Source organism: Perognathus longimembris, chromosome 23 (genome assembly GCF_023159225.1).
Source record: "Perognathus longimembris pacificus isolate PPM17 chromosome 23, ASM2315922v1, whole genome shotgun sequence".
In the NCBI taxonomy this organism is placed as follows: Eukaryota; Metazoa; Chordata; class Mammalia; order Rodentia; family Heteromyidae; genus Perognathus; species Perognathus longimembris.
The window spans coordinates 19,407,912-19,421,773 of record NC_063183.1 but is presented as its reverse complement, the minus strand read 5'-3'; the positions used below and the strand labels follow the sequence as shown (position 1 = coordinate 19,421,773).

General features: G+C 50.1%; 1 protein-coding gene across 1 annotated transcript in view; it reads left to right on the top strand.

Annotated features, from left to right (window-relative positions):
• The window catches only part of Snx1 (sorting nexin 1), a 35,885-nt gene extending 29,801 nt beyond the window's left edge, over positions 1-6,084 (top strand). The window contains exons 11-15 of the mRNA XM_048332838.1: positions 984-1,189; positions 4,231-4,374; positions 4,684-4,764; positions 5,079-5,150; positions 5,650-6,084. Coding sequence (XP_048188795.1) covers positions 984-1,189; positions 4,231-4,374; positions 4,684-4,764; positions 5,079-5,150; positions 5,650-5,700 — 554 coding nt within the window. The 3' untranslated portion in view covers positions 5,701-6,084. The remainder of the gene's footprint in view (positions 1-983; positions 1,190-4,230; positions 4,375-4,683; positions 4,765-5,078; positions 5,151-5,649) is intronic.
• Positions 6,085-13,862: the final 7,778 nt, after the last annotated feature.

Below are 13,862 nucleotides of genomic sequence, written 5' to 3'. Positions count from 1 at the left end.
TGGAACTGCTTCTTTCAACTCATGAAAGCTACAGGATTGTGGACCAGAAGCCCTAGGAAGTCCTGAGATTTCTGAGATTTCAGGAAAAAAATCATTCCCTTTAACAACAAGAAGTCAACTGGGTTCTGGTGGCTCTCGCCTGTAATCCCAGCTACTCAGGAGGCTAAGATCTGAGGATTGCAGTTCGAAGCCAGCCTGGGCAGTAAAGTACAGAAATGGAGCTGTGTTTCAAGTGTTAGAACACTAGTCTTAAGCAGAAAACCTCAGGGGAAACTGGGAAGAGGGCACAGAATGAGTGGAAAGAGGGTAACAAAAAAAAACAAACACCCCAGAGTGACCTATCAGCTACATCAGATATTGGTGCAAGTGAACTAAGCAACTCATGGGTGGAGATGGGAGGAAGGGAATGAGAAAGAGGGAACAGGTGATACTAAACAAAAGGAAAGAAATGTACATGTCACCTAAACTGGAAGAAATGATTTTATTGTTAAAGTTCATAGAATTTGTAAGCTTTGTAGAGTAGAATGATTCATTTCATCATTGTGAAGGTTAAAATGTGTACTGTGAAATATATGTTGTAACTTGAACTCAATAAAAAAAAATAAATTAGAAAAAAACTATACACACACACAGCGCAGGGACAGTGCCTGGGCCTTCCTGAATCAGGACCAGCCCAAAGAAAAGGAAGGAAGGGAGGGAGGAAGGAAGGAAAAAGGGAGGGAGGAAGGAAGGAAAAAAGAAGGGAGGGAGGGTGGGGGGAGGGAGAGAGAGAGAGAGAGAAAGAAAGGAAAAAAAGAAAAAAGAGCAAGAAATGAACATATATCCTAAGAGCCTCCTGTTCCTGTGATGAAGCTACTTCCTAAATGGTGGCCTGTGCTATCGTTGAGCCACCATTGTTGAGAGCAGCTGTGCACAGCTAACTGATGTGCCCCTTTTCCTCGTGAGATCAAGGGGGGGTCTCTGCTCTCTTTTCCTTCTTCCAGAGCTTGCACTGAACACGGCCCAGTTTGCTAAGAGCCTAGCCATGCTTGGAAGCTCCGAGGACAACACGGCCCTGTCCCGGGCCCTCTCCCAGCTGGCTGAGGTGGAAGAAAAAATTGAGCAGCTGCATCAGGAACAGGCCAACCATGACTTCTTCCTGCTCGCTGAGCTCCTGAGTGACTACATTCGCCTCCTGGCTATCGTCCGTGTAAGCTTCTCTTTCTTTTCCCTCTCCCCTCTCCCCCCCACCCCACTCCAATTGAATTAGTCTCTCCTTTGCTCTTCCTTTTCTCAAAAACGTGTCACCTCCTTTTGGCTTTATAAATGGTTGTAACATTGTCCACTCTCAAAGGTATCCTGTAAAAAAAAAACACGCAACCTGTTTCAACTGGTAGCTAGCTATTGTTGAGTATACTTGGAGGCCCATAGCCAGTTTCCTAGCTGCATGTGGAGAAAAGATCACTTGGATTTATAAGTAGCCCCCCCCCACCCCACCCCTTTTTTGTTGAAGCTGGACCATGTCCTGTGTGCTCCTTTCTTCAAGCAAGGCTTAACACAGACCTGGCTGTCTTGGCCCCCTGGAGCAGTGACCCCCTCGGTCCTTTGGTCTCTGCTCTGGTAGGAGCTCTTGCTGGCTTCCACCTGCCCCTCAGTGTGGCCAGTCAGGTAACTACCCAGAACCGGCTTGGCATTGCATGGGCGCGTGTGGCCGGGGGGCTGAGAGCGCTTGTCACCACAGCCCTGCCCGCGCTGTGCCCACCACACTTGGTCCCCTGTGGCCTCTGCCCCTCCGGCCCCGCAGCTCCCTTTATCTCCAGGTGACCAAGGCAGTCTGGTTCCCCAAGCTGGCAAGCAGTTATGAAAATGTGATGGGGCAGTGATATGAACTCTCACACAGCCTCTCCAAAACAGAGGGAAGAACCAAGAGAGGCTGGCGCCTCCCCTCTAAGAGCCCGAATCTGTGCCTGATTCAACTTGGGATCAGGCTGTGTGAGCCTGGGAGTTGGAGGGGCGCCACTCCCAGCTCCTCGTCCCCCCATATATCCCCTGAGAGAGCTTCAGTGTTGTATCAAGCATCTGAGCAGCCACCATAGCTCTCATTTCCTCTGCAGCACAGTTGCTTAATATAGCCTGGGAGAGTGCTCATTGTGCGCTCTCTCTCTCTCTCTCTCTCTCTCTGTCTCTCTTCTCTTTTTGGTTGTTGTTTGCTGCTAACTCAAGAGTGATAAGGAGACTTAAAAAAAAACAAAAAAAAACCTACTGTGGAATTCTTAGAACTAGCCAGACCACTTAAGACAGGCGGGCCGGCCCTGGGAAGCGTTGTGTCTGGGGAAGCTTTCTGCCAAGGGCATTGTTTCCAGGTCCCTGGAGAACTCACTTGTTCGGATGACCCCGGACAGGCTGTCCATTTATGTCCAGGAGTGAGAGGCCTGTCCCCGGATAGGCCGGGGGCTTGCATGCTGTCAGCTCCTCACTCCAAGACATCACTTTGCCAGCTGCCTAGCAGTGGGATTGGAGAGACAAGGAGATGCTTCCTTCCCACTCTTTGCTGAACCTGGACCACTGTCAGCCCAGTGAGATACGGCTTGAATCCTCCATGGATTATGCAGTCACCCTTTCCCTGATCCTTTGACACTGTGATAAATGGTTAAGAAATTGCAATGGGAGCCTGGTGCTAGTGACTCACACCTGTAATCCTAGCAACTAGCAGGCTGAGATCTGAGGATTGTAGTTGGAAGCCAGCCTGGGCAGGAAAGTCTGAGACTCTTTATCTCCAGTTAATCAGCAAAAAGCTAGCAGTACAGCTGTGGCTCAAATGGTAAAGCACTAGCCTTGAGCAAAAAAGCCCAGGGACAGCACCCAGGCCCTGACTTCAAGCCCCAAGACTGGCACCAAAAAAAGGCAGTGGAATACCAGTGACAATTTTGGGGAAGGTGAGTTTGGTGGCATTGCACTCCTTAAGGTTTAAGCTTTGCCAAAGGCCCACACTAAAGAGGCCTAGAAAAGGCAGGGAACTGGGCTGGAGATATGGCCTAGTGGCAAGAGTGCTTGCCTCTTATACATGAAGCCCTGGGTTCAATTCCCCAGCACCACATATACAGAAAATGGCCAGAGGTGGCGCTGTGGCTCAAGTGGTAGAGTGCTGGCCTTGAGTAAAAAGAAGCCAGGGACCATGCTCAAGCCCTGAGTCCAAGCCCCAGGACTGGCAAAAAAAAAAAAAAGTAAAGAAAAGGCAGGGAACTTGAGCCGAGTGGGAGCCCTGGGCTGGGAGGCTGGCTCCGCCCACTCTCTGGGCTGCCTCTGGGGCCTCCAGCATGGGTGTGGGCTGGGCTGCTCAGGCCAGCTGTAGCCCTTTTCTGGAAATGCTGATTGTGTTCCAAGGAGCAGAAGCAGGAAAACCCAGAAAAATAGATTTAGGGGTCCATCCTGGAGGCCTTGAGCCTAGAGCAGGCAAGTGTGTGCTTGAGATGAAAGTGGTATGCCCTGTACACCATCCCTAGGCAGTTAGGTAGGTGCCTGTGGCTTATGCCTGTGATTCCTAGCTTCTCAGGAGGCTCAGATCTGAGGATTATGGTTCACAGCCAGCCAGGACAGGAAAGTGAAGATTCCTTTTCTTCAGTTACACATACACACACACACACGCGTGCGCGCACACACACGCACACCCTAAGCTAACAGTATATGCTACTTGCGGGCCAGTTGGAAGGTTCTTCCTTGCATTGGACTCCAATAACATACCTCCTATGTCCCTAGCTTTATGTTACAGTACCCTGCTTGTTTTCCTAGTATCTTGCATACTTGTGTCTATCTGTAATTATTAATAGAATGATGGCCCTTCGCCTTAGGTGACTTCAGGAAAGCAGAACCACATGTTTCACTCCTGCTGTATCCTTAGTTCCTGCACATGGGGGCGCTCAAGACTTCACAGACTTGACTTCTTAAGGGGGGCAGTTAGGGAGCCAGAGTATCTGGGGGCCCTGGCATGAGGCCACCTACTGTGCTCTTAGCCCCCCAGCCACTGGGAGTAGCATGAAGCAGCATGGCGCTGGCCCACTGCCGCCGCTTGGAGAGGATCTTCCCAAGCTCGTGCTTCTAAACACTAAATGTCCCAGCTGGGCACTAACACGTGGCTGCAGAACCTGCCCTTGCTTGGTCCTTCCCTGGCACAGCTGCTGGGAGAGCCCCCCGCGCCCCCTCCAGCAGAGCTGCTGAAGCGACCTTGCGTTCTGCCCCACCTCTGCCCCCCAGGCCGCCTTTGACCAGCGCATGAAGACGTGGCAGCGCTGGCAGGACGCGCAGGCCACCCTGCAGAAGAAGCGGGAGGCGGAGGCGCGGCTGCTGTGGGCCAACAAGCCCGACAAGCTGCAACAGGCCAAGGACGAGATCACGGAGGTGAGCCCTGGCCCGGCCCTCCTCCCCTCCCTGCCGGGTTCTGGCAGGGCATGTGGAACGGCTACCTCCCTGACTCACATAGGCCTCCTGGGGGGGAGAATGGAACTGTAGCTTCTAGGCTGCACCATTCCACAGCTCTCTGGGAGACCAGGCTAGGACATCTTTTCTATCTTCTAAAGGGGCCTGCCGGTCAGTGACTGACCTGTGGGTCCCTTAGGCCTCTAGTTGGTAGTCTCTTGTGTCCACACATAAAGGCTTAAGAGCCCGGCTGTATTATTTAATGATCCTTTCTCTCCTCTTTCCACCCAGTGGGAGTCTCGGGTGACTCAGTATGAAAGAGACTTTGAAAAGATTTCAACAGTGGTCCGGAAAGAAGTAATACGGTTTGAGGTGAGCTAGGAGACCCTCATTTCTCGCGAACAGGTGTCACCTGTATGTACATGTGTGCGCGCGCGTGTGCACATGTGTGTGCTAGTGCTTGAGGCATGGTGGCTGTCTTTAGTTTGTTGCTGGACTAAAGCATGCGACACAGAATAAAGGTCCCCTGTAGGCCCTGTCCTTCCCCCCTCCCATCCCTCCTGCCTCCCTCGAGAAAGCTTCCTAGGGTGCTGGCTCTCCTGTTGGAGGCCATGTTTGCCACCATCCGATCAAAAGGAGAAAGAGCCACTGTCTGGATAGTCAGTGTAGACTCCTGTCTCCTATAGAAAGAGAAATCCAAGGACTTCAAAAACCACGTGATCAAGTACCTTGAGACACTCCTGTATTCCCAGCAACAGGTATGTAAATTACGCCTGACCTTTGCCCCCTGCTACTACCTCTCTCACCGAAGGCCAGCTAGCTGGCTTAGAGCTCTGGCCACCAGATGGGAAAGCTTGCTTCTGAGGGAGGGGTCCTGCTGCCGTAGTGTGGGCTATCTGACTGCCTTTGCTGAGCTGAGCCAGGGCTCCTCTGCCGCCCCACCTCCATGGTGAGTTAGCTCCGAAGGGCGTATCCCATCTCTTCTTCCTCTGTAAATGATAACTCTTCGTCCTCCGGGCGGTCATCTTGTGGTACCAGGTAGCCCTCTTGAGGCTGAGGCCCAGTCAGTACACAGGACGCCACTGACTTGGGTGAAGTTATGAGGTCTTCTGAGCCTGCGCTTGCCCTCGGAGGGCGGGGAGGCCACCTGCTCCGCACTTGCAGAATGCCTTGGCGTTGTGCTTGCCTCCCCTCCCACGCTAGCCTAGGTTCTGCCATGGGGGGGGCACTTGCTTACTGCCCCCCACTTGTTCACAGCTGGCCAAGTACTGGGAAGCCTTCCTTCCTGAGGCAAAGGCCATCTCCTAATGGACCATGGATCCCGAGCCCACCTGCGCGACGCTGCCTTTTTATACTCTCCCCCTCCCTGTTCCCTCGATGGACCCCAGAGATGCACTGCCTCCGCTGGACTCAGCCCTCCCTGCCCCGCGGCCCCGCACTTACCCCCCTGCTCTAACCGATACTTCATTTAGCTCCCACATATATTTTCTTACCTAAGAGAATAGTTTCCTGCTTTAAGCAAAGACCTACAATAGGTGGTGGAGTTAATGAGATTAGGGGTGTTGTATTGATATAAATATATAAATACAAATGTATATTTTTCAGGATGTGGTTTAGGACCTGGGAATAACGTTTTCTGTTACTCCTGATGGTGCCATGAAAAGATTATGTAATAAAAATATTTTAAAATCAGGTCACATGACTCAGAGTGGTGGTCCTTTTTGCTCTAGGTTGGGGAGCGAGTTGGGAAGCCAGGTTGGAATTCTAATTAAGAGGAGGGCAGGTGCTCATGGCTCTGGCCTGGAATTGCAGCTACTCAGGAGGCTGAGATCTGAGGACTGTGGTTAGAAACCAGCCTGGGCAGGGAAGTCTGCGAGACTCTTTACCTCCAATTAATCTGCAAAAAGCTGGCAGTCAGGCTGTGGCTCGGAGTAGTAGAGCACTAGCTTTAAGCAAAAGAGCTCAGGGTCAGTGCTCAGGCCCTGAACTCAAGCCCCATGACCAAAAAAAACCCCAAAAACCTGTGCAGGTCTAGTGAAGTTCTCTTCTGCAGAAGCTCACATGCTTTTGCTGCTGCTTTCTTAGGAAAGTTGGATTTGTGCTTACCTACCTCAGCCACCTGCTCAGAGCCTCTCCGCGGTCTGCCTCTTCTTCCTAGCTTAGAGAAGGAGTTTAAGGACATCTTGTAGAAAGGCGAAACCTAGCCCCCAAAGGAGGCAGACTTTGTCTCTGATTCCATTGCTGTCTAAGCTGTTCAGGCCTCTCTGAGTCTTGCATTCTCATGGCAAATCCTGTGTTCTGTTTCTGCCACCCATTCAGACAGGCTCTTGGGGACCCTTGGGTATATGTCAGTGTGGTCTACTTGCTTAGAATATGCAAACTCCTGGGTTCCATCTCCCCTAAACTACCACTGCCTTGCCAGTGTTCCTGTTGAGCTTTATCGGGGCCCCTCTGCCACAACATAGGGCAACGCCAGGGCTCCTGAGTCTTCTGAAGTGCAGAGATGCCTAACTGTTGTGCCTAGGAGGGGCCATGCCAGCCAGACCCCTGAGAATGCGAAACACAAGCCAAAGGCGTTCTAGCAGGTTTCTGCTGGCCAGACCAAGCCAGGCCAAAGGCCATGGCTGGCTTTCCCCCGCTGCCTGAGCTCCATTGGTCAGAGTGGACTTTGGCACGCCTCTGTGGGGCAGAGCTGTCGACTGCCGGTCACAGGGATCTTGCCTCACTACCCCAAAGATGCCACTGAGCAGAGGCTCGGGGACCTGCTGGACGCGGGGGGCGGGGGGGGGGGGGCAGGGAGCCTCAGACTAGCCCCAGGGAAAGTGCCAGCACCGAGGGTAAAGTTAACCTCTCCTCCCTGTACCCTCACAATCATCGCCGTTGACTGATTCCTGCAAATCCTCCTTACATGCCTGCGTGTATGTTAATAATACACAAGTAACAGTGCAGTCCTCCTCTGAATAACTAATGTAATTTAGTAACATGGGCAAATATTTTGTATCCTACTCTTATCATTCAACACTGTATTTTTCCTAAACTGATATGTCTTCACAAACTTCATCTGTAACACTATATATATTTTAATGTTTCCAGAGAGTACCACAAATTTTGATTCATCCTTTTTGTTGGATTCTTATCTGGGAATAGGATTGGTTTTAGTAACATTTAAAAATGTTAACATCTAGCTGGGCACCAGTGGCTGACACCTGTCATCCTAGCTACTCAGGAGGCTGAGATCTGAGGATTGCAGTTCAAAGCCAGCCCAGGCAGGAAAGTCTCTTATGTCTAATTAACCACCAGAAAACTGGAAATGGCACTGTGGCTCAAGTGGCAGAGCCGAAGAACTTAGGGACAGTGCTCAGGCCCAGAGTTCAAGCCCCACAACCAACCAACAAAACAAAAATGTTAATATCTAGCTGGGCGCCAATGGCTCACACCTGTAATCCTAGCTACTCAGGAGGCTGAGATCTGAGGATCACAGTTTGAAGCCATCCTGGGCAGAAAAGTTCCCATGAGGGTCTTATCTCCATTTAACTCCTCAAAAACTGGAAGTAGAGCTGTGGCTCAGAGTTCAAGCCCCATGATCAAAAAAAAAGAAAAGAAATTTAAGTATCGGGGCTGGGGATATGGCCTAGTGGCAAGAGTGCCTGTCTCATATACATGAGGCCCTGGGTGCGATTCCCCAGCACCACATATACAAAAAATGGCCAGAAGTGGCGCTGTGGCTCAAGTGGCAGAGTGCTAGCCTTGAGCAAAAAAGAAGCCAGGGACAGTGCTCAGGCCCTGAGTCCAAGCCCCAGGACTGGCCAAAAAAAAAAAAAAAAAAAAAAAAGAAAAGAAATTTAAGTATCATAGCAGGGTGCTAGTGGCTCACACCTGTAATCCTAGCTACTCAGGGAGCTGAGATCTGAGGACTGAGGTTGGAAACCAGCCCCAAGCAAAAAAAAGTCTGAGATTCTTATTTCCAATTAACCCCACCAGGAAACTGGAAGTGGCACTGTGGCTCAAAGTGGCCTTGAGCAAAACAAAACCAAACAAAAACAACCTCAGGGACAGCACCCAGGCCCTGAGTTTAAGCCCCATGACCAATAAAGAATCAAATTAAAATGTCAAACTTAGAGACAAGTTTCAAGAATATTATCCTGTACATCCTTTATTCAGACTTACTGAGTTTTGTATTTTACCTCAATTGCTTTGACTTTCGAATCTGTTTTTATAGTATTTACATACAGGATTTTCTGAATCATTTGAAAGTAAGCCTTTCGTTGCTTTTAAAAAGAAATTTCTTATTACCATGACATTTTTGAAGAGGACAATTCTTTCGTGGCGTGGTCCTTCCTTTGGCTTTGTGGGATGGCGGCATACAGCTGGCTGGCGAGTTGGCCGTAGGGGAAGAGCTCCCAGCAGTGCACCTGCTGTTGATCTCACGTCCATTCATCTCGTTAATGTGGACACCAGCTCTCATCGCTTGGCTAAGCTGATGTCCCTAGGTTTTGCATGTTGAGTACCATTTTCCTTTTTGTAACTAACATGTCATTTGTAGGAGATGCTTTGGGAGCGTGTAGGTTTTCTTTTGTTCTTGTTGGGGTTTTTTTTTGCCAATTCTGGGGCTTGAACTCAGGACCTGAGCTTCAAGGCTAGCACTCTACCACTTGAGCCACAGCCCACTTCTGGCTTTTTCTGTGTATGTGGTGCTGAGGAATGGAACCTAGGTTTTCCTGCATGCTAGGCAAGCGCTCCACCACTAAGCCACATTCCCAGCCTTGTTGTTACTGTTTTTTTAATTAAGGTTATGTACAGAGAGGTTACAGTTACATAGGTCTGATACACTGTATTTCTTTTTGGACAGTCACCCCTTTCCTTGCTCTCGCGTGTAAATGTTTTGTCCGTTCTCATAGCATCAGCTGTTGTTTGGTCCTGCCTCAGTTGCTCGTTCCTGTGACTGAGCACTGAGCAGTGTGATTGCTTAGAACCATAGTAAATGCCTTCTGCACTTGCTGCTGACATTCTGCTCTTTGGAAAGGCATCCTTTCTCCCTTTACTTAGCTAGAGTCATCACTTTGACAGCTGTCAGAGCTAGGGTTTGATCTTGGCCCTGCACCAAAGCACGTGCGTGTGCGTGCATGCCAGTCTTAGGACTTGATCTCAGGACCTGGAAGCTGAGCTTTTGTGATCAAAACTAGTTCTCTATCACTTGAGTCATAGCCCCACTTCTGACTTTTTGGTGGTCATAAGAGTCTCTCCAGTTTGTCTGCCTGGGCTGGCTTTGAACCTCAGGTCTTCTGAGGATCCTAGTTTCCTGAATGGCTAGGATTACATGCATGAGCCATCGGCGCCCATCTTCCTGACTGCTTTGAACTTAAGTATCTTTTGGCATAACAAGATATTCCAGGGGCTGGAGGCATTGGTAGAATGCTAGCCAGTTAGCAAAAGCCTCAGGTATCAATCAAGTTCAAGTCCCAGTCTTGGACCAAAATAGACATACAGGGCTCACCTTGGGTCTTCTGTATCCATTGTGGATGCCTGCTTGGCTTTGCACCTGTAAGCACCTTTTTCAGCTCCTGTCTTTCTGTCAGAACTGCAGCAGGCATTTTCATTATGACAGATGGACATGTGAGGTCCGGAACGGAGGGTGTTACCACCATGACAGCCTCCTTCTGTGAGTGTTCACGTGGACACTAAAAACACGCAGCTCACAGCGCTATTTTCAGTTGCAAGAACTATATATAATCACACTTACAATCCTACTGACTCAGGAGACTAGGATGGGAGGATTGCAGTTCAAAGCCAGCCTAGACAGGAAAATCTATGAAAATCTTATCTCCTAATAACCAGAATAAAGCCAAAAAGTGGAAGTATGGCTCAAATGGTAGAGCTAGCCTTGAGCAACAAAGCTAACGGATAGCATCCACGCCCTGAATTCAAGCTCTAGCCCCAGCAAAAAGAACAAAACATAACAAAAAGCTGGTCACCTAGAAACAACCAAAATGTCTACTAGGAAGGGATAATGATTTAGTCATTCAATTGTGACTTCAGTAAGTATAGTCATACAGTCAGATCTTACGCAGCCACTGAAGGTGGTAGCTGCATTCCTTGTTGAGTAAAAAAAGCATGTGATAGAACTGCATGTATGGGGCCTGGGGATATGGCCTAGTGGCAAGAGTGCCTGCCTCATATACATGAGGCCCTTGGTTCGATTCCCCAGCACCACATATACAGAAAATGGCCAGAAGTGGCTGTAGCTCAAGAGGCAGAGTGCTAGCTTGAGCAAAAAGAAGCCAGGGGGCTGGGGATATAGCCTAGTGGCAAGAGTGCCTGCCTCGGATACACGAGGCCCTAGGTTCGATTCCCCAGCACCACATATACAGAAAACGGCCAGAAGCGGCGCTATGGCTCAAGAGGCAGAGTGCTAGCCTTGAGCGGGAAGAAGCCAGGGACAGTGCTCAGGCCCTGAGTCCAAGGCCCAGGACTGGCCAAAAAAAAAAAAAAAAAAAAAGAACTGCATGTATGGTATGATCTACCTAGTAAAAAATTCTACAAATGGGAAGAATGTTGATTAATTGAACTGTGAGCTCTAATTGCCTCTGGAGATGGAATTTTGCATTACTTTCCGGTTTTGTGTCATTTTATATTCCTTCAAATTGTTATGTAGTATCTTTTGAATTGGAGAAATCAAATAAAGCTATTTTTACAATGGGTGAACAATCTAGTGTATCATTTGAGGCCAACATTTTATGTGAATTCTTCATTGCATGTAAATTCTCTGACCAGTCTCCCAGCAGGAATGCAAGCCCAGTTCCTATGCACCTCTTGGTTTGGCCCTTCTTGTGTCCGGTTACCTCTCAGATCACCTCCTTAGCATCCTCGGAACTCCTTCAGATCATGGATTCTGAGCTGGGTGCTGGTGGCTCACGCCAGTCATCCTAGCTACTCAGGAGGCTGAGATCTGAGGAGTGAGGTTCAAAGCCAATCCAGACAGGAAAGTGCATAAGAGTCCATATCTCCAATTAACCACCAAAAAGCCAGACATGGAGCTGTGGTTCCCTTATGGTCAGGGATAGCACCTAGACCCTGAGTTCAAGCTCCTGGGATGGGCACTGTATGTGTGTGTGTGTGTGTGTGTGTGTGTGTGTGTGTGTGTGTGTGTGTGTGTGTGTGTGTCTGATGTTTCTCTTCTTGGTGTTCCTCCCCCAAAGGCAGCCGGCTGGCAGGTACCTGGCTGTCTGCAGTACGAGACTTATTGCCATACAAGCCTGTGGATCCACTGACACCAGATCTTGGGACTGTATTTTTGGCCAAATTTAGGGTTCAGTAGGCCTCACCATGGCTGCCAAGACTGAGATGTGGTACCTGAGGCTGGCACATGGCTGCCTCTTGCACAGAAGGTGTGCTGTGGACAAGCCTTCATCCCTGTGGCGCTTATCAGGTGTGGAAAGACCCCTGTGGAGGACCAAAAGCTCCGCCTACTCAAGGTAGCTCGGAGGAAGCCAGCTGCTCATCCTCCAGAGCAGGAGCTGTGGGGCCAGGAAACCCCACAGAAAAACCCTGTCCAGTCTGAGCTGGGCCCTTTGCCTAAAGAGCTGTGAAAACTGTTTCCACATGACTGTCCCCTGGGCCTCAGAGCCCTCAGCTTCCCCTTCCCCTATGAGTGGCCGCGCCGGTGGCCACAGGGGCTCAGCCAGCAGGTCTGACACAGTCTTGCCTTCTCATTTCTCCAAATGGCCAAGTTACCTGGCAGCCAAGAGACCATACAGGACAGGGGACAGACCGCCCTGACAGCCCTTCCCCACCGTGGAGCTTGCTTTTATGGCTGTACATAGAACTGTCTAAGCCAGGTGCCAGGGACTCACGCCTGCCATCCTAGCTATTCAGGAGGCTGAGATCTGAGGATCACAGTTCAAAGCCAGCCTGAGCAGAAAAGTCTGTGAGACTCTTCCCTCCAATGAACCAGCAAAATCCTGCAGAGTGGAGTGGTGGCTCAAGTAATAGAGCCTCAGCCTTGTGAGAGAGAGAGAAAAAAAAATTCTTTTTTGCCTGCTTCAGTCAGAAACTAACAGTGAACATTTTTACTGTATGCCAGGCCCCATGCTAAACACTGGAAAAGCATGATGGCATCTAACCCCCATCTAACTCTCCCAGGCCCGGGGAAGGATGAGCTCAGGTCCAAGGTCACACAGGTGACCCGCACTGGGCTCTGAGGCGGCCTCATCAGCAAAGATGAGCCTTTGCTCAGACCGTGCTGGGTAGCGGGGCCAGTCTGCCCGCCCACCAGAGAAGAATCCAGCCTCTGTGCCCAGTGGCGCCTGCGGGCTGCAGCCCAGGAGTTGTTTGTTTTCTTAGTGGGGTTAACCAAACCTCCTGAGCAGCCTCGGAGCCTCTCAAGCCCTGCCCAGTGAAAGGGGGCTTTGTGTGATTGTGACGGAGGGAGGGTGAGGGCCACGGCCAAGGTGGGTACCCAGGCAAGTCCTGGGCAGAGGGCGCTCCCCCCAGCCGCCCCAGCTGCTGCCCGGAGCAGGGCTGGGCTGGGGACGTCTGCATCCACCCACAGCCTTTCCTACCTTTGACTTGAGCTCTGATCCTGCGGGTCGTGTGCACGGGGCCATCAGTGAGCTCCCAACCGGAAAGAGACTGCAAGGGACCCGGAAGAAGAGTCAGCCACCACAAAAACATTTTTGTAGCTGGGCGCCGGTGGCTCACACCTGTTATCCCAGCTACTCAGGAGACTGAGATCTGAGGATCATGGTTCAAAGCCAGCCCTGGCGGGGAAGTCGTGAGGCTCTTATCTCTAGTTAATCACAGAAAAAGACAGAAGTAGCGCTGTGGCTCAAATGGTAGAGTACTAGCCCTGAGCAAAAAGCAAAAGGAGTCCAGTGACAGCACCTAGGCCCTGAGTTCAAGTCCCGGGATGGCACAATTTTTTTTTTCTTTTTTGAGTGAGATGGGGATTAGAACACCACACTTCACAGTAGGACTCCTTGGCATGCTAAGTATTTTTGAACTAAAGGGCACTGGAACGGCAGGTGTGGCTTCAGGCTACAGTTCATATTAACTTGGCTGGTACAAGGCCTTGGATTTGATCCCAGGCCTTTGATCCCTGGAAAAGAAGAGATGAGAGGAGGGGAAAGGAAGGGGTGAAGAAGGGAGGAAAGGAGAGAAAGAGGTTGAAAGGGCCTCAGAAGGTCTCTCTGGTCTTTTACCCTACTTTATGCCCTGAAGCTAGTCATAGAAAACAGACCTTTTTTCTCTTTCCCAAAGTACAGCTAACTGTTAAAACTTTGAAAGCTTATTCTCTCCCTTCTCCCTTGATCAATCTCAATCTAGGAGGATGGAAGGCTGCACAGAGAGACAGAAGAGAATCTCAACAGACAGGCTTTGCTGTGTTTCCCTTAGTCTATTGGCATGAGAGCAAACCCTCTGTCCAATCCTATTTCCATACAGCTGTCAGTTCCTGAACTTAAGCATAAAAATGG